Source organism: Moschus berezovskii, chromosome 9, assembly GCF_049115385.1.
Source record: "Moschus berezovskii isolate FMDL1 chromosome 9, NW_MosBer_1.0, whole genome shotgun sequence".
In the NCBI taxonomy this organism is placed as follows: Eukaryota; Metazoa; Chordata; class Mammalia; order Artiodactyla; family Moschidae; genus Moschus; species Moschus berezovskii.
The window spans coordinates 64,672,505-64,695,074 of NC_142468.1; the positions used below are offsets into that span (position 1 = coordinate 64,672,505).

At 37.7% G+C, this 22,570-nt stretch overlaps 1 protein-coding gene across 1 annotated transcript in view; it reads left to right on the top strand.

Moving 5' to 3' along the window:
* Positions 1-22,570, top strand: part of MDGA2 (MAM domain containing glycosylphosphatidylinositol anchor 2) — a 962,529-nt gene that overhangs the window by 872,540 nt on the left and 67,419 nt on the right. Inside the window, exon 10 of the mRNA XM_055436380.2 lies at positions 1,942-2,090. Coding sequence (XP_055292355.1) covers positions 1,942-2,090 — 149 coding nt within the window. The remainder of the gene's footprint in view (positions 1-1,941; positions 2,091-22,570) is intronic.

Genomic DNA, 22,570 nt, shown 5'->3' on the forward strand with positions numbered 1-22,570 from the left:
CTAGTTTCAAAAAAATGAAGTCTGTTGAATAATTTACAATTTCAGTTCAGTTCAGTCACTCAGTCGTGTCCGACTCTTTGTGACCCCATGAATCACAGCACGCCAGGCATCCCTGTGCATCACCAACTCCCAGAGTTCACTCAAACTCATGTCCATCGAGTCGGTGATGCCATGCAGCCATCTCATTCTCTGTCGTCCCCTTCTCCTCCCGCCCCCGATCCCTCCCAGCATCAGACTCTTTTCCAGTGAGTCAACTCGTCGCATGAGGTGGCCAACGTATTGCAGTTTCAGCTTTAGCATCAGTCCTTCCAATGAACACCCAGGATTGATCTCCTTTAGAATGGACTGGTTGGATCTCCTTGCAGTACAAAGGACTCTCAAGAGTCTTCTCCAACACCCCAGTTCAAAAGCATCAATTCTTCGGTGATCAGCTTTCTTCACAGTCCAACTCTCACATCCATACATGACCACTGAAAACACCATAGTCTTGACTAGACGGACCTTTGTTGGCAAAGTAATGTCTCTGCTTTTTAATATACTATCTAGGTTGGTCATAACTTTCCTTCCAAGGAGTAAGCGTCTTTTATTAAATCATAAATCCAGTAAAAATTGTAAAGCTATCTGAAAGGTCTAAGAAAACGGAAGCAATTTCTAGGAAGACAGAGGCCATACCTCTTTGTTCATTGCCTAGAACACTACTCACCATTCAATAGACTCTCAATAAATATTGATTTAATAAATACATGTATTATTTGTAAAATATAGGGTGTAAAAAGTCTGTATTTCAGATTATTAATGAGTAGGACCCATAATTCCCAATGGTTTGTACATTTTTCAATTTGGCGATTAAATGAAAAACCTGAAATGGTTTATGTAGGTTATATACACTATGTGTACCTCATGTATGGGGACTTCCCTGGTGGCTCAGTGGTAAAGAATCCACAGGAATCTGCAATGCAGGAGATGCAGGTTCGGTCCCTGGATTGGAATGATCCCATGGAGGAAGGTGTGGCAACCCACTCCAGTGTTCTTGCCTGGAGAATTTCACAGACCAGAGGATCCTGGTTCCTGTTAGGCTACAGTCCCTAGGGTCTCAAAGGGTCAGATACGACTGAAGCAACTGAGCACACACACACCTCACATATCCTTAAAATCTATAAAAAAAAAAAAAAAAAAGAAAGGAAAAAAAAGCTTTTTTGTTATTGATCAAAGTTCCTGCGTTGTTAAGGTTTTGTTTGGTTAATTTCAATTTATTGACCGAAGACATGGATAATATAAACACAGATTGTCATATTAACTGATTTTTTTTGGCAGAGTTATCATTCACTTGCTGATAAAGTTTTTGGCTGTTCTATGATGACCTAAATGGGAAAGAAATTCAAAAAAGAAGGGATATATGTATATGTTTAGCTGTTTCACTTTGCTGTACAGCAGAAACTAACAGCATTTTGAAACAACTATGCTCCAATGAAAATATTTAAACATATATAAATGAAATCTATCTATATGCCTATGGTTAGCAAGATTATATTTCCAAGCCTGGCCTCTCCTGCATTTTATTTAGTCCAATGTATCTCACTTGATGTCTCCATTTAGATCATTCAAATTGTTCAAAAATAATTTCCTGACCCCTCAAATTTGATCCTCCCATAGCTTTTCATGTCAGTTGATAGAAATTCCATTCTTCTGGTTGCTTACGCCAAAAAACTTGTAGTCATTCTTGGGTCTTCTCTTCCTCTCACACTGTTCATTAAACCTACCAGGAAATCATTTTGCATCTGTTCTCAAATTCTCCAGAAATTAATTTGAATTTAAACATATGACTTTTTAAATATAAGAATTACTTATGGAACATGAAGTAAAAGTAATAAAAGGTACAAAAAGAGTAATTAAGTTTGACTGTAATATACATTTAAAATTAAGGTCTCTTTCTGTTTCTAGGAAAGGCCTATGCTCCAGAATTCTATTATGATACCTACAATCCTGTGTGGCAGAACAGACACCGTGTTTATTCCTACAGTCTACAGTGGACTCAGATGAATCCTGATGCAGTGGATCGGATTGTTGCATACAGGTTGGGTATTAGGCAGGTGAGGAATTTAACTATATTCGTTTGTGCTTATGTGATTCTTTTTGAAGATCTTGTTACGATGATGTGTTGATATAAATTTTAATCATTTTTCAATGAATTTCAGACCATAATTTTTCTAAATCAAAGATAATATTACACTACCAAGAAGTGTTTCAAATTATTTACAAATCTTTGAAATTAATTTATGCATTTTTACTATGATGCGACACATACTAAAGTGAGCTTTCTGAAATACTTCATCATTTAGATATGTTATAGAAATTACATGGTATAATTTCTATGAAAGAAACTTATTTAACATGTGCTTATATTTACCTGCACCAAGTAATTCTTTGTCTCATTTCCTAAGCTATAAATCCTACAAATTTTTATTCTCAGGGATTCAAAGTATATCTGACTTTTAAAAGCTAATTTAATGTGTCTGAAGAATATAAATATTTTGGTAAAATGTGAAAAAACAATGAAATAGGGTGTTTTCCTAAAGTAGCTGAAGATTATAGAGTCTGTAAAAATATCATAGCTTTTCAAATGAACCAGTGTTAAATTCAGTTATCCTTTGCTGGTATAAATGATATATTTTTTAATTTAAATGTAGGTATTTTCATTATTTCCTGTTATATAGTAAGTTATCTGGAAAGATTGTTTCAGCATAACAGAACATTTTTGAAGATTTATTTGATTATCACATAAGCTGTTAGCTTTCTTTTACATCTTTGTATTATGTAGAGATTTGTAAAATATGTTTTCCACTTTCATAGCTAAATCATACAATATCATTTTGAGTTTCGAAAGTAGAAAAGATTGAATTTGCTTAAAGATTGATCCATCACCACCAATCCATTCAGTCTCACTATCATAAAACCATTGTTTTTTTTAATCTTGTTAAAAGTTATAATAAAAGACTATGCAAGATATGTCATTAAAATTAAGATACATTTTAAGTTGAATATTCTTATCCTTCTTGTCTAAGTATTCACAGGTCACAGGCATGGTGGGCAGGAATTGTTCATTTGGAAATTTTCTCTATTACTCTTATTTATTTTAGTTCCTAAGTAAATACCAAATGCATGTCAAAATTGTTTGTTCTATTATACCTGTTAGAATTTAATGGTACTTTTTCTTTATAGGAAAGATAGAAACAAAAATGTTCAACAGCCCTTTCTCCTCTGGTTTATTGGCTTATCCTTTTCCTTTTCTTTTCTCAACACAGTCAGTGTTTTTAGATCTTTTATATTTAGAGCATCTTAGCACATTCTTGACTTTGGATACCTCACATTCCTCTCCAAGTCTTTACCAAATGATTTGGACAATCATATTCATCTTTTATTACATATCCTTTTAAAAAACAAAGAACCCCAGGTGGTGTTAGTGGTAAAGAACCTGCCTGCCAGTACAGGAGACATAAGAGACGCAGGTTCCATCCCTGGTTCAGGAAGATAACTTGGTGGAGGGCATGGAAATCCACTCCAGTATTCTTGCCTGGAGAATAACACGGATGGATAAGCCAGGGGGGCTACAGTACGTAGGGTCTCAAAGAGTCCTACATGACTGAAGTGACTTATCACAACGCACAATGCCAAACTGCAGTGTAAAACTGAATCATTTTATTTAGGTGTCTTTTCCTTTTTTCTGGTTATAAGTTGTTTTTCTTTTCTCCAACATTTGAGTCAGAATTTCATCTTTAATTTCTCACTGTCTCCCTTGGTTATATTTTCTTAGAGTGTCTGGGTAACTGCCCTTTGCTTCCTCTATGCTGAAGGGCTGTCTGGTTACATCTGCAGAATTAATTTACTCAACCCTACTTATCATTCTTTTATTTTATTCTAAAAGTCTTAAATTTCATTCCCGAAGTCTCCATTATGTATGCAAATCACCTTCTCTATAAATCATATTTGACAGAAGAGTTACTAGCTAAGTCCTCCCCTCAAATGGACAGATTTTAAACTTACTCCTAAGAGGGATCCTGAATGGTCTAGTGGTTTTCCCTACTTTCTTCAATTTAAGTCTGAATTTGGCAATAAGGAGTTCATGATCTGAGCTACAGTCAGCTCCCAGTCTTGTTTTTGCTGACTGTATAGAGATTCTCCATCTTTGGCTGCAAAGAATATAATCCATCTGATTTCGGTATCCACCATCCAGTGATGTCCATGTGTAGAGTTTTCTCTTGTGTTGTTTAAAGAGGGTGTTTGCTATGACTAGTGCGTTCTCTTGGCAAAACTCTGTTAGCCTTTGCCCTGCTTCATTCCGTGCTCCAAGGCCAAATTTGCCTGTTACTCCAGGTGTTTCTTGACTTCCTACTTTTGCATTCCAGTCCCCTATAATGTAAAAGACATCTTTTATGGGTATTAGTTCTAAAAGGTCGTGTAGGTCTTCATAGAACCATTCAACTTCAGTTTCTTCAGCATTACTGGTTGGGGCATAGGCTTGAATTACCATGATATTGATTTGTTTGCCTTGGAAACGAACAGAGATCATTCTGTCGTTTTTGAGATTGCATCCAAGTACTGCATTTCGGACTCTTTTGTTGACCATGATGGCTACTCCATTTCTTCTAAGGGATTCCTGCCCAGAGTAGTAGATATAATGGTCATCTGCATTAAATTCACCCATTCCAGTCCATTTTATTTCGCTGATTCCTAGAATGATGACATTCACTCTTGCCATCTCCTGTTTGACCACTTTTAATTTGCCTTGATTCACGGACCTAAACATTCCAGGTTCCTATGCAATATTGCTGTTGACAGCGTTGGACCTTGCTTCTATCATCAGTCACATCCACAACTGGGTATTGTTCTTGCTTTGGCTCCATCCCTTCATTCTTTCTGTAGTTATTTCTCCACTGATCTCCAGTAGCATATTGGGCACTTACCGACCTGGGGAGTTTCTCTTTCAGTATCCTATCATTTTGCCTTTTCATACTATTCATGGGGTTCTCAAGGCAAGAATATGAAGTGGTTTGTGATTCCCTTCTCCAGTGGGCCACATTCTTTCAGACCTCTGCACCATTACCCGTCTGTCTTGGGTGGCCCCACACAGCATGGCTTAGTTTCATTAAGTTAGAAAAGGCTGTGGTCCGTGTGATCACACTGGCTACTTTTCTGTGATTATGGTGTCAATATGTCTGCCTTCTGATGCCCTCTCGCAACACCTACCATCTTACTTGGGTTTCTCTTAACTTGGACGTGGGGTATCTCTTCACAGCTGCTACAGCAAAACACAGTCCCTGCTCCTTACCTTGGACGAGTTGCCCCTCCTGACCTTAAACGTGGAGTGGCTCCTCTCGGCCCTCCTGTGCCCTGTGCAGTCGCCGTTCCTTGGACGTGGGGTAGCTCATCTCGGTATCTCCTGCACCGTCGTAGCCTGGTGCACTAGGTCACCGCCCCTGACCTTGGGGGTGGGGTAGCTCCGCTCGGCCATGCTTCCTGCACAGTCCTTCGAAGCCACTAAACCATTCATGTATGATCTAAATCAAATCCCTTATGATTATACAGTGGAAGTGAGAAATAGATTTAGGGGACTAGATCTGATAGAGTGCCTGATGAACTATGGACAGAGGTTCATGACATTGTACAGGAGACAGGGATCAAGAACATCCCCATCAAAAAGAAATGCAAAAAAGCAAAATGGTTGTCTGAGAAGGCCATACAAATAGCTGTGAAAAGAAGAGAAGCCAAAAGCAAAGGAGAAAATGAAAGATATAAGCGTCTGAATGAAGAGTTCCAAAGAATAGCACGGAGAGATAAGAAAGCCTTCCTCGGCAATCAATGCAAAGAAATAGAGGAAAACAACAGAATGGGAAAAACAAGAGATCTCTTCAGGAAAATTAGAGATACCAAGGGAACATTTCATGCAAAGATGGGCTTGATAAAGGACAGAAATGGTATGGACCTAACAGAAGCAGAAGATATTAAGAAGAGGTGGCAAGAATACACAGAAGACTGAAGAAAAAAGATCATGACCCAGATAATCACGATGGTGTGATCACTCACCTAGAGCCAGACATCCTGGAATGTGAAGTCAAGTGGGCCTTAGAAAGCATCACTATGAACAAACCTAGTGGAGGTAATGGAATTCCAGTTGAGCTATTTCAAATCCTGAAAGATGATGCTGTGAAATTGCTGTATTAAATATGCCAGCAAATTTGGAAAACTCAGCAGTGGCCACAGGACTGGAAAAGGTCAGTTTTCATTCCAATCCCAAAGAAAAGCAATACCAGAGAATGCTCAAACTACCGCACAATTGTACTCATCTCACACGCTAATAAAGTAATCCTCAAAATTCTCCAAGCCAGGCTTTAGGAATACGTGAACCATGAACTTCCAGAATTTCCAGCTGGTATTAGAAAAGGCAGAGGAACCAGAGATCAAATTGCCAGCATCTGCTGGATCATTGAAAAAGCAAGAGAGCTCCAGAAAAACATCTATTTCTGCTTTATTGACTATGCCAAAACCTTTGACTGTGTGGATCACAATAAACTGTGGACAATTCTGAAAGAGATGGGAATACCAGACAACCTGACCTGTCTCTTGAGAAACCTATATGCTGGTCAGGAAGCAACAGTTAGATCTGGACATGGAACAGCAGACTGGTTCCAAATAGGAAAGGGAGTACGTCAAGGCTATATATTGTCACCTTGCTTATTTAATTTATATGCAGAGTACATCATGAGAAACGCTGGGCTGGAGGAAGCAGAAGCTGGAATCAAGATTGCTGGTAGAAATATCAATAACCTCAGATATTCAGATGACACCACCCTTATGGCAGAAAGTGAAGAGGAACTCAAAAGCCTCTTGATGAAAGTGAAAGAGGAGAGTGAAAAAATTGGCTTGAAGCTCAGCATTCAGAAAACTAAGATCATGGCATCTGGTCCCATCACTTCATGGGAGATAGATGGGGAAATGGTGGAAACAGTGGCTGACTTTATTTTTCTGGGCTCCAAAATCTCTGCAGATGGTGATTGCAGCCATGAAATTAAAAGACGCTTACACCTTGGAAGGAAAGTTATGACCAACCTAGATAGCATATTAAAAAGCAGAGACATTACTTTGCCAACCAAGGTCTGTCTAGTCAAGGCTGTGGTTTTTCCAGTGGTCATGTATGGATGTGAGAGTTAGACTGTGAAGAAAGCTGAGCACTGAAGCATTGATGCTTTTGAACTGTGGTGTTGGAGAAGACTCTTTGAGAGTCCCTTGGATTGCAGGGAGATCCAACCAGTCCATTCTAAAGGTGATCAGTCCTGGATGTTCATTGGAAGGACTGATGTTGAAGATGAAACTCCAATACTTTGGCCACCCCATGCGAAGAGTTGACTCATTGGAAAAGACCCTGATGCTGGGAGGGATTGGGGGCAGGAGGAGAAAGGGACAACAGAGGATGAGATATCTGGATGGCATCACTGACTCAATGGACATGAGTTTGGGTAAACTCTGGGAGTTGGTGATGGACAGGGAAGCCTGGCGTGCTGCGATTCATTGGGTCGCAAAGAGTTGGACATGACTGAACTGAACTGAACTGAAGAGGGATCCAACTATTTAAAGCACTTCATTCTTGTGCATATTTTTTACTCATTATTAATACACTATCATCTGTAATATTTTTTTCCTGGGATTGCCATGCTATTTTCTGTTTTTTTTTTTTTTTAATTTTCCTTTCCTGACATGAGCATCTCTAAATTCCTGTCTTTGCTTCCTGATCATAAAACTAGTATATAACTCCCTGATATTGATGACACACATTTCCCAGTCACTTTGTTCATCCTTATGAACAAATTAGTTCAGTGATTTCCCCCCATTCTGCTACACTGCTGCTGCTGCTAAATCACTTCAGTCGTGTCCGACTCTGTGTGACCCCATAGACGACAGCCCACTAGGCTCCCCCGTCCCTGGGATTCTCCAGGCAAGAACACTGGAGTGGGTTGCCATTTCCTTCTCCAATGTGTGAAAGTGAAAAGTGAAAGTGAAGTCGCTCAGTCATGTCCAACCCTCAGCGACCCCCTGGACTGCAGCCTACCAGGCTCCTCCATCCATGGGATTTTCTAGGCAAGAGTACTGCTACACTAGAATGCATTATATTTGCATGCATGTATATGTATAAATTTCTCGTTACTGTGTTTTGCTGAAATTTTGAATTTCTTGCACACCTAGCTTCCAATTCTAGCCAATCTACCCTTATCATTATAAGCTATATAACCTTGAGAACTATTCAGTATTTCTGAACAAATGAAGCCTTGACTCCTGCCTGGGAAGTCAAAGATAATAATACCTGTCAGGTAACTGGAGTTTGGAGTAAAATATTTTCCCCACTTATACCACAGGCCAGATTCCCTTATGCAGGCCACTCCTTACACAAACATCTGTGGTAATTCTTAAACTCATCTTCCTGGGATGTGTTAACAGTTTTTGCTTTTTTTTTAAAGTGCATTTCAAGAGTTTAACATATGTACTATTTTTATTTCAGCTTTATTCAGAACACTGTATATCCTGGATCTAAGTAGTATTCCAAGGCATGATTTTCACAAAATAATTTCTAGACATTATTTTCACTTGTCTTATTTTTATTTCAAAACTATTGTCCTCTATAATATCCATTTTACTGATTCACATTTTTCTTTTCCACTTTCAGTCTTATTTTAAAGCTTTCTTGATTGGATCAATAAGTCTGATGCTAATACTATTCTTTCCAAGTTTGTGGGATTCATGCTATACACCAGAGGAAGACATTTCTAGTGTTACAAACCATGGTTCAAACAACAATCCTTTTTCTTACAGTTTCTGAAGCTAGCTCTTTACTTGCCTTGCATTATTTTCTGGTTTTCTTTGTTGTTAGGATTTTATATTTAGAAACAAGTATTATTTTTTTAGGTTGCTTTGTTTTTGTTATACTCTATTTTAATTGGTAATTTACCCACACACTGTATCTTGCCATTGAAGAGAAACTTTGATGTATCTTTGGGGATGTTTCAATAAAGAGTAATGGCCTTCAACTCTCCTGCCAATGTGAAAGAAAGGAAATGCTTGTAGATATAGTATAGGAACAGAAAGATGAAGTACAAACACTGCTCTTTTTCCATGTTCCACTCCCATGTTCTTTACATTTAACGCTTTCGTGAACAACCTTAACGTGCAAACGTGGCCTCAGTAGAAGTCATTTCTGTTGAAGGTCCTCTTGCACACTGAAGTTGAGGACCACAGGGCAGGAGCATTCCAGATACAATGAAATTGATATAATTTTTAACATTCTCTGTTTAATAATAGGAAACAAAGTCATTAAGTCATTTTTCTATATTATCGTAGAAAATTTAGCTTCCTACTTCCTCAAGTATGCACATTTAGATATTAACATTATTTTAAGACACAATCAAATACTAGCATTTAACATAATCCTTCTTTAATTCTGATCTGATGATTATTGTAGTGAAAATTTTATATGACATGAATATGGCCTTTTCATGTGCCAAACTTAAGAATTTTGAATCAATGAGCTTCAGAATGTAACCAGTGTAACTTGGATGATATTTAAAGATGTTAGGAATGTAGCAAATATTAAATTTCTATAACATAAATTTTAAATTTAAGCAACATAAATTTTTAAAAATGATTTCTTCTCTAATAATTAGTATTTATGTCTTAGACTATGAGGCTGCTTTTTTCAAGGGATTATTAATTTACATTACATAATTTAATATTTTAAAATCATTATTTTACTCTATATTTTTATTTTGAGCTTATTTATATAAGTAATTTCTTTTATCCATAAATTGTCTATATTATCTAATGAAAAGTACTTTCCTTTTTAATATCAAGCATAGTTTTAATTATGCAACACATTTTTGATTTGCTGAAGCATGAAAAGTAAATTTGACCCTTAAAGACTCATGGTAAGTTCAGTTCAAAAGAGCCCACCATTTTTTTAATCCACAAACTGTTAGAAACTTATTTATTCTTAAATTAAGATTATAAAATCAGTACTGTATCATTAAACTCCTTGCTGGATGCATTTGGTAACTATACGCAGAATTCCTCCAAATTTTTTGTAAAATTAGCTGACTCTTTTGATTAAATTGTATGGTCTTTATTTAAATATAATGAGAAAAGTTGTTTTAAAATTTGATTTGATTATTGGCCTATATACTTTTTATAAATGTTGCTGCAGTCTATAAAAAAGCACTAGAATTCTGGAATCACTACTTTAAAAAACTTAAAAAGAGAACAGATATTTCACATGAAGTTAAAAATTAATGTATGGAAAAAAATTTTCTCAAAATCTTAATGTCCTTAAGTTGTACTTTTTAGGCTCAGCTAAGAAATTGTTCATCCCAATCCCAAAGAAAGGCAATGCCAAAGAATGCCCAAACTACCGCATAATTGCACTCATCTCACACGCTAGTAAAGTCATGCTCAAAATTCTCCAAGCCAGGCTTCAACAATATGTGAACTGTGAACTTCCAGATGTTCAAGCAGGTTTAGAAAAGGCAGAGGCACCAGAGATCAAATTGCCAACATCCGCTGGATCATGGAGAAAGCAAGAGAGTTCCAGAAAAACATCTATTTCTGCTTCATTGACTATGCCAAAGCCTTTGACTGTGTGGATCACAATAAACTGTGGAAAATTCTGAAAGAGATGGGAATCCCGGACCACCTGACCTGACTCTTGAGAAACCTGTATGCAGGTCAGGAAGCAACAGTCAGAACTGGACATGGAACAACAGACTGGTTCCAAATAGGAAAAGGAATATGTCAAGGTTGTATATTGTCACCCTGCTTATTTAACTTATATGCAGAGTACATCATGAGGAACTCTGGGCTGGAAGAAGCACAAGCTGGAATCAAGATTGCTGGGAGAAATATCAATAACCTCAGATATTCAGATGACACCACCCTTATGGCAGAAAGTGAAGAGGAACTCAAAGGTCTCTTGATGAAAGTGAAAGAGGAGAGTGAAAAGGTTGGCTTGAAGCTCAACATTCAGAAAACAAAGATCATGGCATCTGGTCCCATCACTTCATGGGAAATAGATGGGTAAACAGTGGAAACCGTGGCTGAGTTTATTTTTTTGGTCTCCAAAATCACTGCGGATGCTGATTGTAGCCATGAAATTAAAAGACGCTTACTCCTTGGAAGGAAAGTTAGGACCAACCTAGACAGTATATTGAAAAGCAGAGATTACTTTGCCAACCAAGGACCATCTAGTCAAGGCTATGGTTTTTCCAGTGGTCATGTATGGATGTGAGAGTTGGACTGTGAAGAAAGCTGATCGCTGAAGAATTGATGCTTTTGAACTGTGGTGCTGGAGAAGACTCTTGAGAGTCCCTTGGACTGCAAGGAGAGCCAACCAGTCCATTCTAAAGTAGATCAATCCTGGGTGTTCATTGGAAGGACTGATGCTAAAGCTGAAACGCCAATACTTTGGCCACCTCATGCGAAGAGTTTACTCACTGGAAAGACTCTGATGCTGGGAAGGGTTGGGGCCGGGAGGAGACGGGGACGACAGAGAATGAGATGGCTGGATGGCATCACCGACTCGATGGACATGAGTTTGAGTGAACTCCGGGAGTTGGTGATGGACAGGGAGGCCTGGCGTGCTGTGATTCATGGGGTCGCAAAGAGTCGGACAGAACTGAGCGACTGAACTGAAGCTTAAATTTATTCTAAAAGATACGTGTCAATAACACAACATAAAAATTGATAGGAAGTGTTCTTATATTTAGTTAGCTGCTTCTTTGCTTAGAGATGCTAGATTCAAAAATATACAATAAGGTCCCTACATATGAATCTTAAAGTAACAAACTTTCTAAGATGCAAACATGCATCATGTATCCAACCTAGGCACCAAGGAGTCATAGCAGCTTTCAAAAAATATGTCATGCTTTTCATCAGGCAGTAAATGCAAGTGACAAATCAGGAACAACCTTGTGGCAGTTTTGGAAGGACTATAACATCTACAAGGCCGCAAAAACACATTGACTTTGCTTGGTATAAGTTACAGCCATCACCATGAAAGGATTCGGAAGAATCTTTTCCCACATTTTGTTCACTATTTTTGTGGATTTGAGAAGGTGGTTGAGGAGTCCAAATGGGTCTTCAACAGCTCAGTGACCCTCAGGGAGAACCTGGAGCTAGGTCTGCAAAAGGATGACTTCACTGAACTCCATGCTGTGCCACTGGAGGAGTTTACAGGTGAAGACCTGATGGAATCGGAGGCCAACAGACAGGACAAAGAAAAAAGGAAGAAGAAGTAACTGAAGAAGTGAAGAGGTTCATGATGCAGGAAATGGCAAAGGGATTTTCTTTATTTGAGAAAGCACTGTTAATTTTTGAGGCATAGGACCAGAACGTAGACTGCTACACAAACGTTGCAGCTCAGAATGCAATCCAGTGCTATGGTGTCATTCTATGATGAGAAAAAAAGAACTACTATCCAGACGTCACTGGGTTTTTTGTTTTTTGTTTTTCAAGAGGGTAGCTAGAACTGAATCCAGCAAGGAACCAGAACCTGTGCCATCAAGGTAAAACAGGAATGAAATTGCAGCTTGCCTTCCATTTCCTCCAGCTGATGATCCTTCAGCTCAACCATCTTCCACCTCTCTCCCTTGTCCAATCAGAAACTCTTCTTAACTGTTCACTTATGCCAGCCCCCATATGCCAGTTATTGTACTGTACTGTAAGCTAAAAATGTTTTATTTTTGTGTTTGTTTTTATGCATTATTTGTGTGAAAAATACTATCTCCCTATTTCATTATGGTACTATATAGCCAAGTGTGTTAATTGGGTACCTAGGCCAACTGTTTTGGACTTCCAAATAAGTTGCACTTTCAAACATACCCTCGGAATGGAACTCATTAACATGTACGGGACTTACTGTATGTTTTTATAAGGTGCTGCAATAAAGGGTCCTAGATTTAACAAACAAACTCTAGAATATTTTTGGATAAGAATAGTTTCACTTAACACATAATTTTGTGGGTTTTTTTTTTTCCATTATGCTATCTCCTTTGTACTTCTTGTATTATCCTTTCCTTGCGTGCATGCACCTATGCTAAGTTGCTTCAGTCATGTCTGATTCTTTGCTACCCTGTGGACTATAGCCTGTCAGCCTCCTCTGTCATTGGGATTCCCCAGGCAGGAATGCTGGAGTGGGTTGCCATGCCCTCTTCCAGGGGATCTTCATGACCTATGGGTCACTCTTTCCTTGGGTGTCCTGCTGCTGCTAAGTCGCTTAGTTGTGTCTGACTCTGTGTGACCCCATAGATGTCAGCCCACCAGGCAACCCTGTCCCTGGGATTCTCTAGGCAAGAACACTGGAGTGGGTTGTCATTTCCTTCTCCAGTGCATGAAAGTAAAAAGTGAAAGTGCTGACTCTTAGCCACCCCATGGACTACAGCCTACCAGGCTCCTCCATCCATGGGATTTTCCAGGCAAGAGTACTGGAGTGGGGTGCCATTGCCTTCTCTTGTGGTGTCCTTAGTTCAGTTCAGTTCAGTCACTCAGTCATGTCTGACTCTTTGCGACCCATGAATCACAGCATGCCAGGCCTCCCTGTCCATCACCAACTCCCGGAGTTCACTCAAACTCATGTCCATCGAGTCAGTGATGCCATCCAGCCATCTCATCCTCTGTCATCCCCGTCTCCTCCTGCCCCCAACCTTTCCCAGGATCAGAGTCTTTTCCAGTGAGTCAACTCGTCACATGAGATGGCCAAAGTATTGGAGTTTCAGCTTTAACATCAGTCCTAGTATCCCACAAATATTGGTATACTAGGTTAAGTACCTAGTATACCAAACGACCACACAATTGCACTCATCTCACACGCTAGTAAAGTCATGCTCAAAATTCTCCAAGCCAGGCTTCAGCAATACGTGAAACGTGAACTCCCAGATGTTCAAGCAGGTTTTAGAAAAGGCAGGCGAACCAGAGATCAAATTGCCAACATCCGCTGGATCATGGAGAAAGCAAAAGAGTTCCAGAAAAACATCTATTTCTGCTTCATTGACTATCCCAAAGCCTTTGACTGTGTGGATCACAATAAACTGTGGAAAATTCTGAAAGAGTTGGGAATACCAGACCACCTGACCTGCCTCTTGAGAAACCTGTATGCAGGTCAGGAAGCAACAGTCAGAACTTTACATGGAACAACAGACTGCAGACTGGTTCCAAATAAGAAAAGGAGTGCGTCAAGGCTATATATTGTCACCTTGCTTATTTAACTTATATGCAGAGTACATCATGAGGAACGCTGGGCTGGAAGAAGCACAAGCTGGAATCAAGATTGCTGGGAGAAATATCAATAATCTCAGATATGCAGATGACACCACCCTTATGGCAGAAAGTGAAGAGGAATTCAAAAGCCTCTTGATGAAAGTAAAAGAGGAGAGTGAAAAAGTTGGCTTGAAACTCAACATTCAGAAAACAAAGATCATGGCATCTGGTCCCATCACTACATGGGAAATAGATGGAAAAACAGTGGAAACAGTGTCAGACTTTATTTTTTTGGGCTCCAAAATCACTGCAGATGCTGATTGTAGCCATGAAATTGAAAGATGCTTACTCCTTGGAAGGAAAGTTATGATCAACCTTAATAATATATTAAAAAGCAGAGACATTACTTTGCCAACAAAGGTCCATCTAGTCAAGGGTATGGTTTTTCCCATGGTCATGTATGGATGTGAGAGTTGGACTGTGAAGAAAGCTGATCGCTGAAGAATTGATGCTTTTGAACTGTGGTGTTGGAGAAGACTCTTGAGAGTCCCTTGTACTGCAAGGAGATCCAACCAGTCCATTCTAAGGGAGATCGATCCTGGGTGTTCATTGGAAGGACTGATGCTAAAGCTGAAACTGCAATACTTTGGCCACCTCATGCGACGAGTTGACTCACTGGAAAAGACTCTGATGCTGGGAAGGGTTGGGGGCGGGAGGAGAAGGGGACAACGGAGAATTAGATGGCTGGATGGCATCACCGACTCTGTGGACATGAGTTTGAGTGAACTCCGGGAGTTGGTGATGGACAGGGAGGCCTGGCGTGCTGTGATTCATGGGGTCGCGGAGAGTCAGACACGACTGAGTGACTGAACTGAACTGAACTGAACTGAGGTTAAGTACTTCTATATGTTGATACAAAACAATCATTACAATATCAGTTGTTTTTTGGAGAAAGCATGTTGAAAATATGCACCAGGTTTTAAAATCCTCCCTGAAAGGAGCACATATCACGTCTGTTCAAATATCCTTATCCAAAGTAAGCCCTGTGACATTATATGAGGCCACACAAGGCAAACAATTATTATCTTCAAGTACTGCAAGGAATATAAGGATCAAGTATTTGTGAAGAACTCAAATTCCTCCCCAGATCTGTCGCTATGGTAGGCAGTGTTTGACTGAATATATTAATAATACCATTTGAATTTATGCTGAAAATATAATCTCAGAAAGATCAGCTTCTTAAATTGACTTTTAAAATACTAAAAAAAAAAAAAGATTTATCTATGAAGTTGTACCATTTATTTCAAATAATGAAAGCATAAAAAATTCAGACGTTCATGTCTTTACAGTGCCTGAGTCAATAAATAAAGATTAGATTATATATATGATCTATGTAAAAGGATACTAAAATCTGACACATGCTTCTCTAAGTATCCATCAAAGCCTCAACATTAATTCTTATTTTGTAATTAAATGTTATATACTATTATATGTGCGTGGAATACAAAGTAAACCAAGCAGAAAAAGTCCATGATCTCATGAAACTTGTATTCTGGTAGAGAGCAGATCAAAGATATAATAAGATAAAATAAAATAATAAATCAATAGAATATTATCAGAAATTGATTAATGCTGTGCAACACACAGAGCAGAGACAGAAGAAAACTGGTATCTTAAAAATTTATTCTGTATTCAAAGAATCTCATGAAAACTTGAGAAGTAACAAGAGGTTTATCTACTTTTTCCACAATTCCATAACTTTGAGACAATTTTTAAACCATGTTCTCATGAAGTGGACTTATAGTTTAGTCTGGTGAAAAGAAGGAATCTAATTTTGAATAATCAAGTACACTAGCTAAAATGAAACAATAATAAACTTTTCCTGCATTCATCATGTTATTTATTCCTGAAAACTAAATGAAATAAAGTAAATAACCCCACAGTTCAGTGGCTGGATTCATAATCCTTAACTATGTTCAGGAATAAAAGGAAAAATCTGAGTTGGAATACAGTTTGTATATTTTTAGAACATATTTTGACTGGTCAGTATGTAAAAACCCATGCAACACTTTGCAAGGCAGATCACTTGCATAACAAGAATTTGACAACTAAGAGGAACATATGAGATTCTAAGAGGCATTATTGTGTGGACAAGAAGGCATACTTTCAAAAGGGCTGAGACTCCTAACGCTTCAATTATAACTGTATTTCCTTGCTTATTTAAATAATTATTTTGAATTTTGCATTCCAAAGACCAAAGTTATTTAATTAGGATTAAATGAGCCAAAATACCTCCACAGCCAAAAAAAAAAAGAAGTGACTCAGAGGAGTATCAAGCTGCTAAGAGACAGGTGACAAAAGATAAAACTGAGAAGGAAAGAGTTGCCCAAAGCAGCATTCATGATACCAAGAAATTAACAACTAGAAGTTTAGCTACTCCCCACTTCAAGACGGCTCTAACTATGGCAAATGAAATATTTTTTGGTGACCTTTAATTTCTAAAATTCTGGATGAGGTCTTATGTCCTCTGAGTTTAGCTTATATTTCATTATAAGCACAAATAATAGTAATGTTAAAGATGGTTTTGTTTTATCACCAATAAATGGTTAGATAATATATGTGGCTTTATTAACATCTGGTTTCATTGCTAACAGTGGTATGATGATATGGGGGGATATCTGTGGGACATTGTATCAATGATATTGCCTGGAATTCCTTCTGTTGCCTTTAAATTGGTACCTAATATACCCTGCAGCTGAGAACAAAGATGTGCCTCCCACTCTTGAGTTGATAAGACAGAAACAGCCCTAACAATAACTCAGGTAAAGCTCCTTATCTTGTGAAACTTTCCTTTTTATTTAGAAAGAAATCGTACCTACAAACAACCATTATGATTTCAGATAGTTAAAAAAATGTTTTGGAGGTAAAATGTAGTAAGATCATGGAGTAAAGAGTGATATTGGTATCATATGAGATAGTATGGTCAGGGACTCCTTTCTTAGGAGTTGATGTTGAATAGAGATATGAGTGAAGTCAAGAATTATGAGCCAGAAAAATATTGAACTTAGAGATGAAAGCAACACTTAAGTATATCAGAGGGAAATAAATGCATATGTAAATTATGCATTTTATACTTAGTTTTGCAAGCACTTTATCTTTAAATACCTATTAGAAAAATAGAGTAGTTTTATTAAACAATGAAGGTCCAAATACAAAATTTTTTGTATGAATCTGATTGTTATAATAATAAAAAGGCCAGCAGGAGAGAATAAGACATTTTGCTAATTAGAAATGTGATTAGCAGATGAGAGGACTGATAGAGGATATATTATGTGGAAGATGAAAATGAAGAGTCCACAGCTGATTTTCTAGAAATTAAAGCAAGGAATGAAACTTTGTTCATAATTGGTTTTGCTCAATGAGAGACAATTGTTAATTAATTTTGATGTTGGACTTGAGTTTTTATTAGCTATCTGTCAGTAATCTAAATAATGGCAAAACATTTTATTAGGATGAGCAAAATGTCTGTCTTCTTATAGAGAAAGTAAGATACATCTTTCTACTGAGTAACTGACACAATAATGCTTGTATTAATACATCAATTCAGTAAGTACTAGGCTACACTGTGGGAATATCACAGTGACAAAAAGATTGTTTGCTATGTCGAGTTTGCATTATAGAGGGTAAATTAACCCAGTATCAGACAGTTATAAAGAGCAGTGAGTTCTAGTAAATTACACTCAAGTCACTCAGTCGTGTTCACCTCTTTGCAACCTCATGGACTGTAGCCTGCCAGGCTTCTCTGTTCACAGGATTTTTCAGGCAAGGATACTGAAGTGAGTTGCCATTTCCTCCTCCAAGGGATCTTCCTGACCCATGGATTGAACCCATGTCTCCTATGTTTCCTGCATTGAATACATATTCTTTACCTGCTGAGCTATTGGGGAAGTCCATGCTTATGAATGCTCTATTATTTATTTCTGTCACTACCTGAGCAGTTATATTGCTGCTAAAAGCAAATGGCAATAAAGTAATTGTAGTTCACTATATTTTACTACCATTTTGTATAGCCAGATAATATTTTGATATATTTTAATATTTTAGAAATACTATGCACTCCTCTCTTTTGACTGACTGACATTTGCTTCTATTTCCAGTGTGTATGCGTTTAGTGTGCCTATGCATAATGACACAAATTGATGTCAATAATTACATATGAGATAGTTTGCATGCAATCAGAAGAATATAAATAAAAGTATAAAATGGATTTAAAATATAATGAGTACATTTGCCAAATTAAAAAAAAAAATTTAGGCATGGTTTTATTTGTGTTCATGTGAGGGTTGCTTCTTAGTATTTTGACATAGATTTCAAGAAGTCCCACATGCTAAAAAATAGCTTTCCCAACCTTGACACTGAGCTATAGGGTATTGGTTTGAACATTTGAAATCTCTTCTGTCTTTATTCATCTTCTTCTATAAAGTGAGTACTCCAAATAAGGTGAAATTCTGGACTTTTCATCTAAGTTAAAGACTTAGCAACTTATCTCAAAATAATAAATAATGATCTTGTGAGAATGAAGTGAGATGAAGAATAATCATCTAGGTGCAGAGAAGAGTCTTCTGGGAAATTGAAATTTTTTTCTGATTATCTGTTTTGCATAGGGTTGTCAATACATGTTTCCATCAATTTTGTTTTAATAGAGCTATGACTTCTCAATGCCTTCTTGCAGCTGCAGAAATTAATATTTACTTCCAATGGCTATGCATAGTCTACCCTGGTAATACTACTTAGGAGACTAGGAAATAGACTTCTAAGAATTCAAGTATGAATTTTTTAAAAAGCAAGTTTGTTGAGACCTTGTAGTTGGATAAGGAGAGTTCACTTAAGTTTAGAGCATTTAGTCAAGTTTATCTTATGAGTTTATGAATTTTTTTAGGAATGATATATGCTATTCATTATTTGTTGTTGTCCAGTAGCTAAGTCATTTCCTACTCCTTGCAACCCCAAGGACTGCAGCACGCCAGGCCTCCCTGTCGCTTACTATCTGCCAGAGTTTGCCCAAGTTCATGTCCATTGAATCGGTGATGCCATCCAACTTATCCTCTGCCACCCTCTTCTCCTTTCGTTTGCAATCTTTCCCAGCATCAGGGTATTTTCTAATGAGTCAGCTTTTTGTATCAAGGGGGCCAAGTATTGGAGCTTCAGCATCAGTCCTTCCAATGAATATTCAGAGTGGATTTCTTTTAATATTGACTGGTTTTATCTCCTTGCTGTCCAAGGGACTCTCAAGAATCTTCTCCAGCACCACATTTCGAAGGCATCAGTTCTTCAGTGCTCACCCTTCTTTACAATCCAACTCTCACATTTGTACATGATTACTGGAAAGATCATAGTTTTGACTATACAGAACTTTATTGGCCAAATGATGTCTTTGTTCTTTAATATACTGTCTATTTGTCATACTTTTCCTTCCAAGAAGCAACTGTCTTCTAATTTCATGGCTGCAGTCATGAAAACAGCATTAAGCCAGCTGTTTCACTCTCTTCTTTCACCTTCATCAAGAGGTTCTTTAGTTCCTTTTCACTTTCTGCCATAAGAGTGGTATCATCTGCATAGCTGAGATTGTTGATATTTCTCCCAGCAGTCTTTATTCCAGCTTGTAACTCCTCCAGTCTGGCATTCTCATGATATACTCTGCATAGAAGTTAAATGAACAAGGTGACAATATACAACCTTGATGTACTCCTTTCCCAGTTTTGAACCAGTCAGTTCCATTTAAGGTTATAACTTGCTTCTTAGCCCACATACAGGTTTCTCAGGAGACAGGTAAAATGATCTGGTATTCCCATCTCTTTAAGAATTTTCCACAGTTTTATGTGAACCACACAGTCAAAGGTTTTCACATAGTCAATGAAGCAGAAGTAGATGTTTTTCTGGAATTCTCTTGCTTTCTTAATGATCCAATAGATGTTGGCAATTTGATCTCTGGTTCCTCTGCCGTTTCTAAACCCAGCTTGTACATCTGGAAGTTCTCAATTCAAGTATGCTGAAGCCTAGCTTGAAGGATTTTGAGCATAACCTTGCTAGCATGGGAAATGGGCACAATTGTATGATATTTGAACATTCTTAAGCACTGTCCTTCTTTAGGATAGGAATGAAAACTGACTTTTTCCAGTCCTGTGGCCACTGCTGAGTTGTCCAAATTTGCTGGCATATTGAGTGTAGCACTTCAGTAGCATCATCTATTAGGATTTGAAATAGCTCAGCTGGAATCCCATCACTTCCACTAGATTTGTTCACGGTAATGCTTTCCAAAGGCCCACTTGACTTCACTCTCCAGGATGTCTGACTCTAGATGAGTGACCACACCATCATGTTTATCCCAGTCATTAAGACTTTTTTGTATAGTTCTTCTGTGTTTTCTTGCCACCTCTTTTTGAGCTCCTCTGCCTCTGTTAGGTCCTTATGTTTCCCTCCTTATCGTGCCCATCCTTGCATGAATGTTCCTTCACTATTTATGGACCCCTAATTCTTTAAAGGAAAACTTGCTAATGTGAACATTGAAACATTTTAACTTGTATATTAAAAACATCTAAAAGATTTGATAAAAATAAATATCTCACATATGAATTTTCTCAATTATTAATATATTTGACCCTCAGTAATAATTCTGTTTTTGGTTCCTCATCTGAGAATTACATTAGGTTCAGAAAAGCACTTTGTCTCACTGACATGTTCTGGGTGTGTATATATATATATTCTTTTATGGATTAAAATGTTTAAAATTATCACTTTTATTATTAATGCCAAAGTTAATAAAGGTAACACTATGATTTGTAACAAAATATTTCAAAGAAAATTTAAATTTTCTTATAAATTTTTCTTTTTATGAAGATTTTAATATTTTTTTCTTTTTTAACAAATGTTTATTTTAAAACGACCTCTGTTTACAAAGAGATTCTAATTGACTCAGAATAATTTAAAAGCATATTCATTTTAGCTAGTATAAAATTATTTTATATGTTCTAGATTTGACAATTCTAATTAGATGAATGTAAAAGCAACCATCAAAAAATTGCTGTATTTGGGTATTTAGTCGGAGAAGGCACTGGCAACCCACTCCAGTACTCTTGCCTGGAAAATCCCATGGATGGAGGAGCCTGGTAGACTGCAGTCCGTGGTGTCGTGAAGAGTTGGACACAACTGAGCGACTTCACTTTCACTTTTCACTTTCATGCACTGGAAAAGGAAATGGCAACCCACTCCAGTGTTCTTGCCTTGAGAATCCCAGGGATGGTGGAGCCTTGTGGGCTGCCATCTATGGGGTCACACAGGGTTGGACATGACTGAAGTGACAGCAGCAGCAGCAGCAGCAGCAGCAGTTATTTAGTATCACATCTACTTCAAAAAACTGATCCATGTAAACCAAACTAGCATAATAAATAATCAAATAATGCTTAGTTAATTAACAAAACCACAATACAAGATAAAGTAGGAACTTTTACACATAATGCGATAAGCACATGTATTAGTCTAAGTTTAGTTAGTTCTTGATGAAAAATAAGTAAATTATATTGCCCATCTGACACAGTGGCTCTGCAATGGAAGTACGGAAGGAAAATACTTTCTTTGGAAACAGAATAAACTTCACCCAAGTCAAGTATAGAATTGGGCATTTTGGTCAAGATTAGAAAATAAAACTTTTGAAGTATCAAAATAAAAGTTATTATTTTGAGATAGTAAAAAGTCAAAACACATAACAAACCATCAAGTTTATCTGTAAAGGCTACACTGGGCTAACTCTCCCCTAACACTGAAATTAAAATAATATATTTCCTGACATAATAAAAATGATAATTTTATTTTCTGGTGAAATCTATTAAAATGGGAATCCGTCTAGTCAAGGCTATGGTTTTCCCCGTGGTCATGTATGGATGTGAGAGTTGAACTGTGAAGAAAGCTGATCGCCAAAGAATTGATGCTTTTGAACTGTGGTGCTGGAGAAGACTCTTGAGAGTCCTTTGGACTGCAAGGAGATCCAACCAGTCCATTCTAGAGGAGATCAATCCTGGGTGTTCATTGGAAGGACTGCTGCTAAAGCTGAAACTGCAATACTTTGGCTACCTCATGCGACGAGTTGACTCACTGGAAAAGATTCTGATGCTGGGAAAGGTTGGGGGCTGGAGGAGAAGGGGACAGCGGAGAATGAGATGGCTGGATGGCATCACCGACCTCTGGACATGAGTTTGAGTGAACTCCGGGAGTTGGTGATGGACAGGGA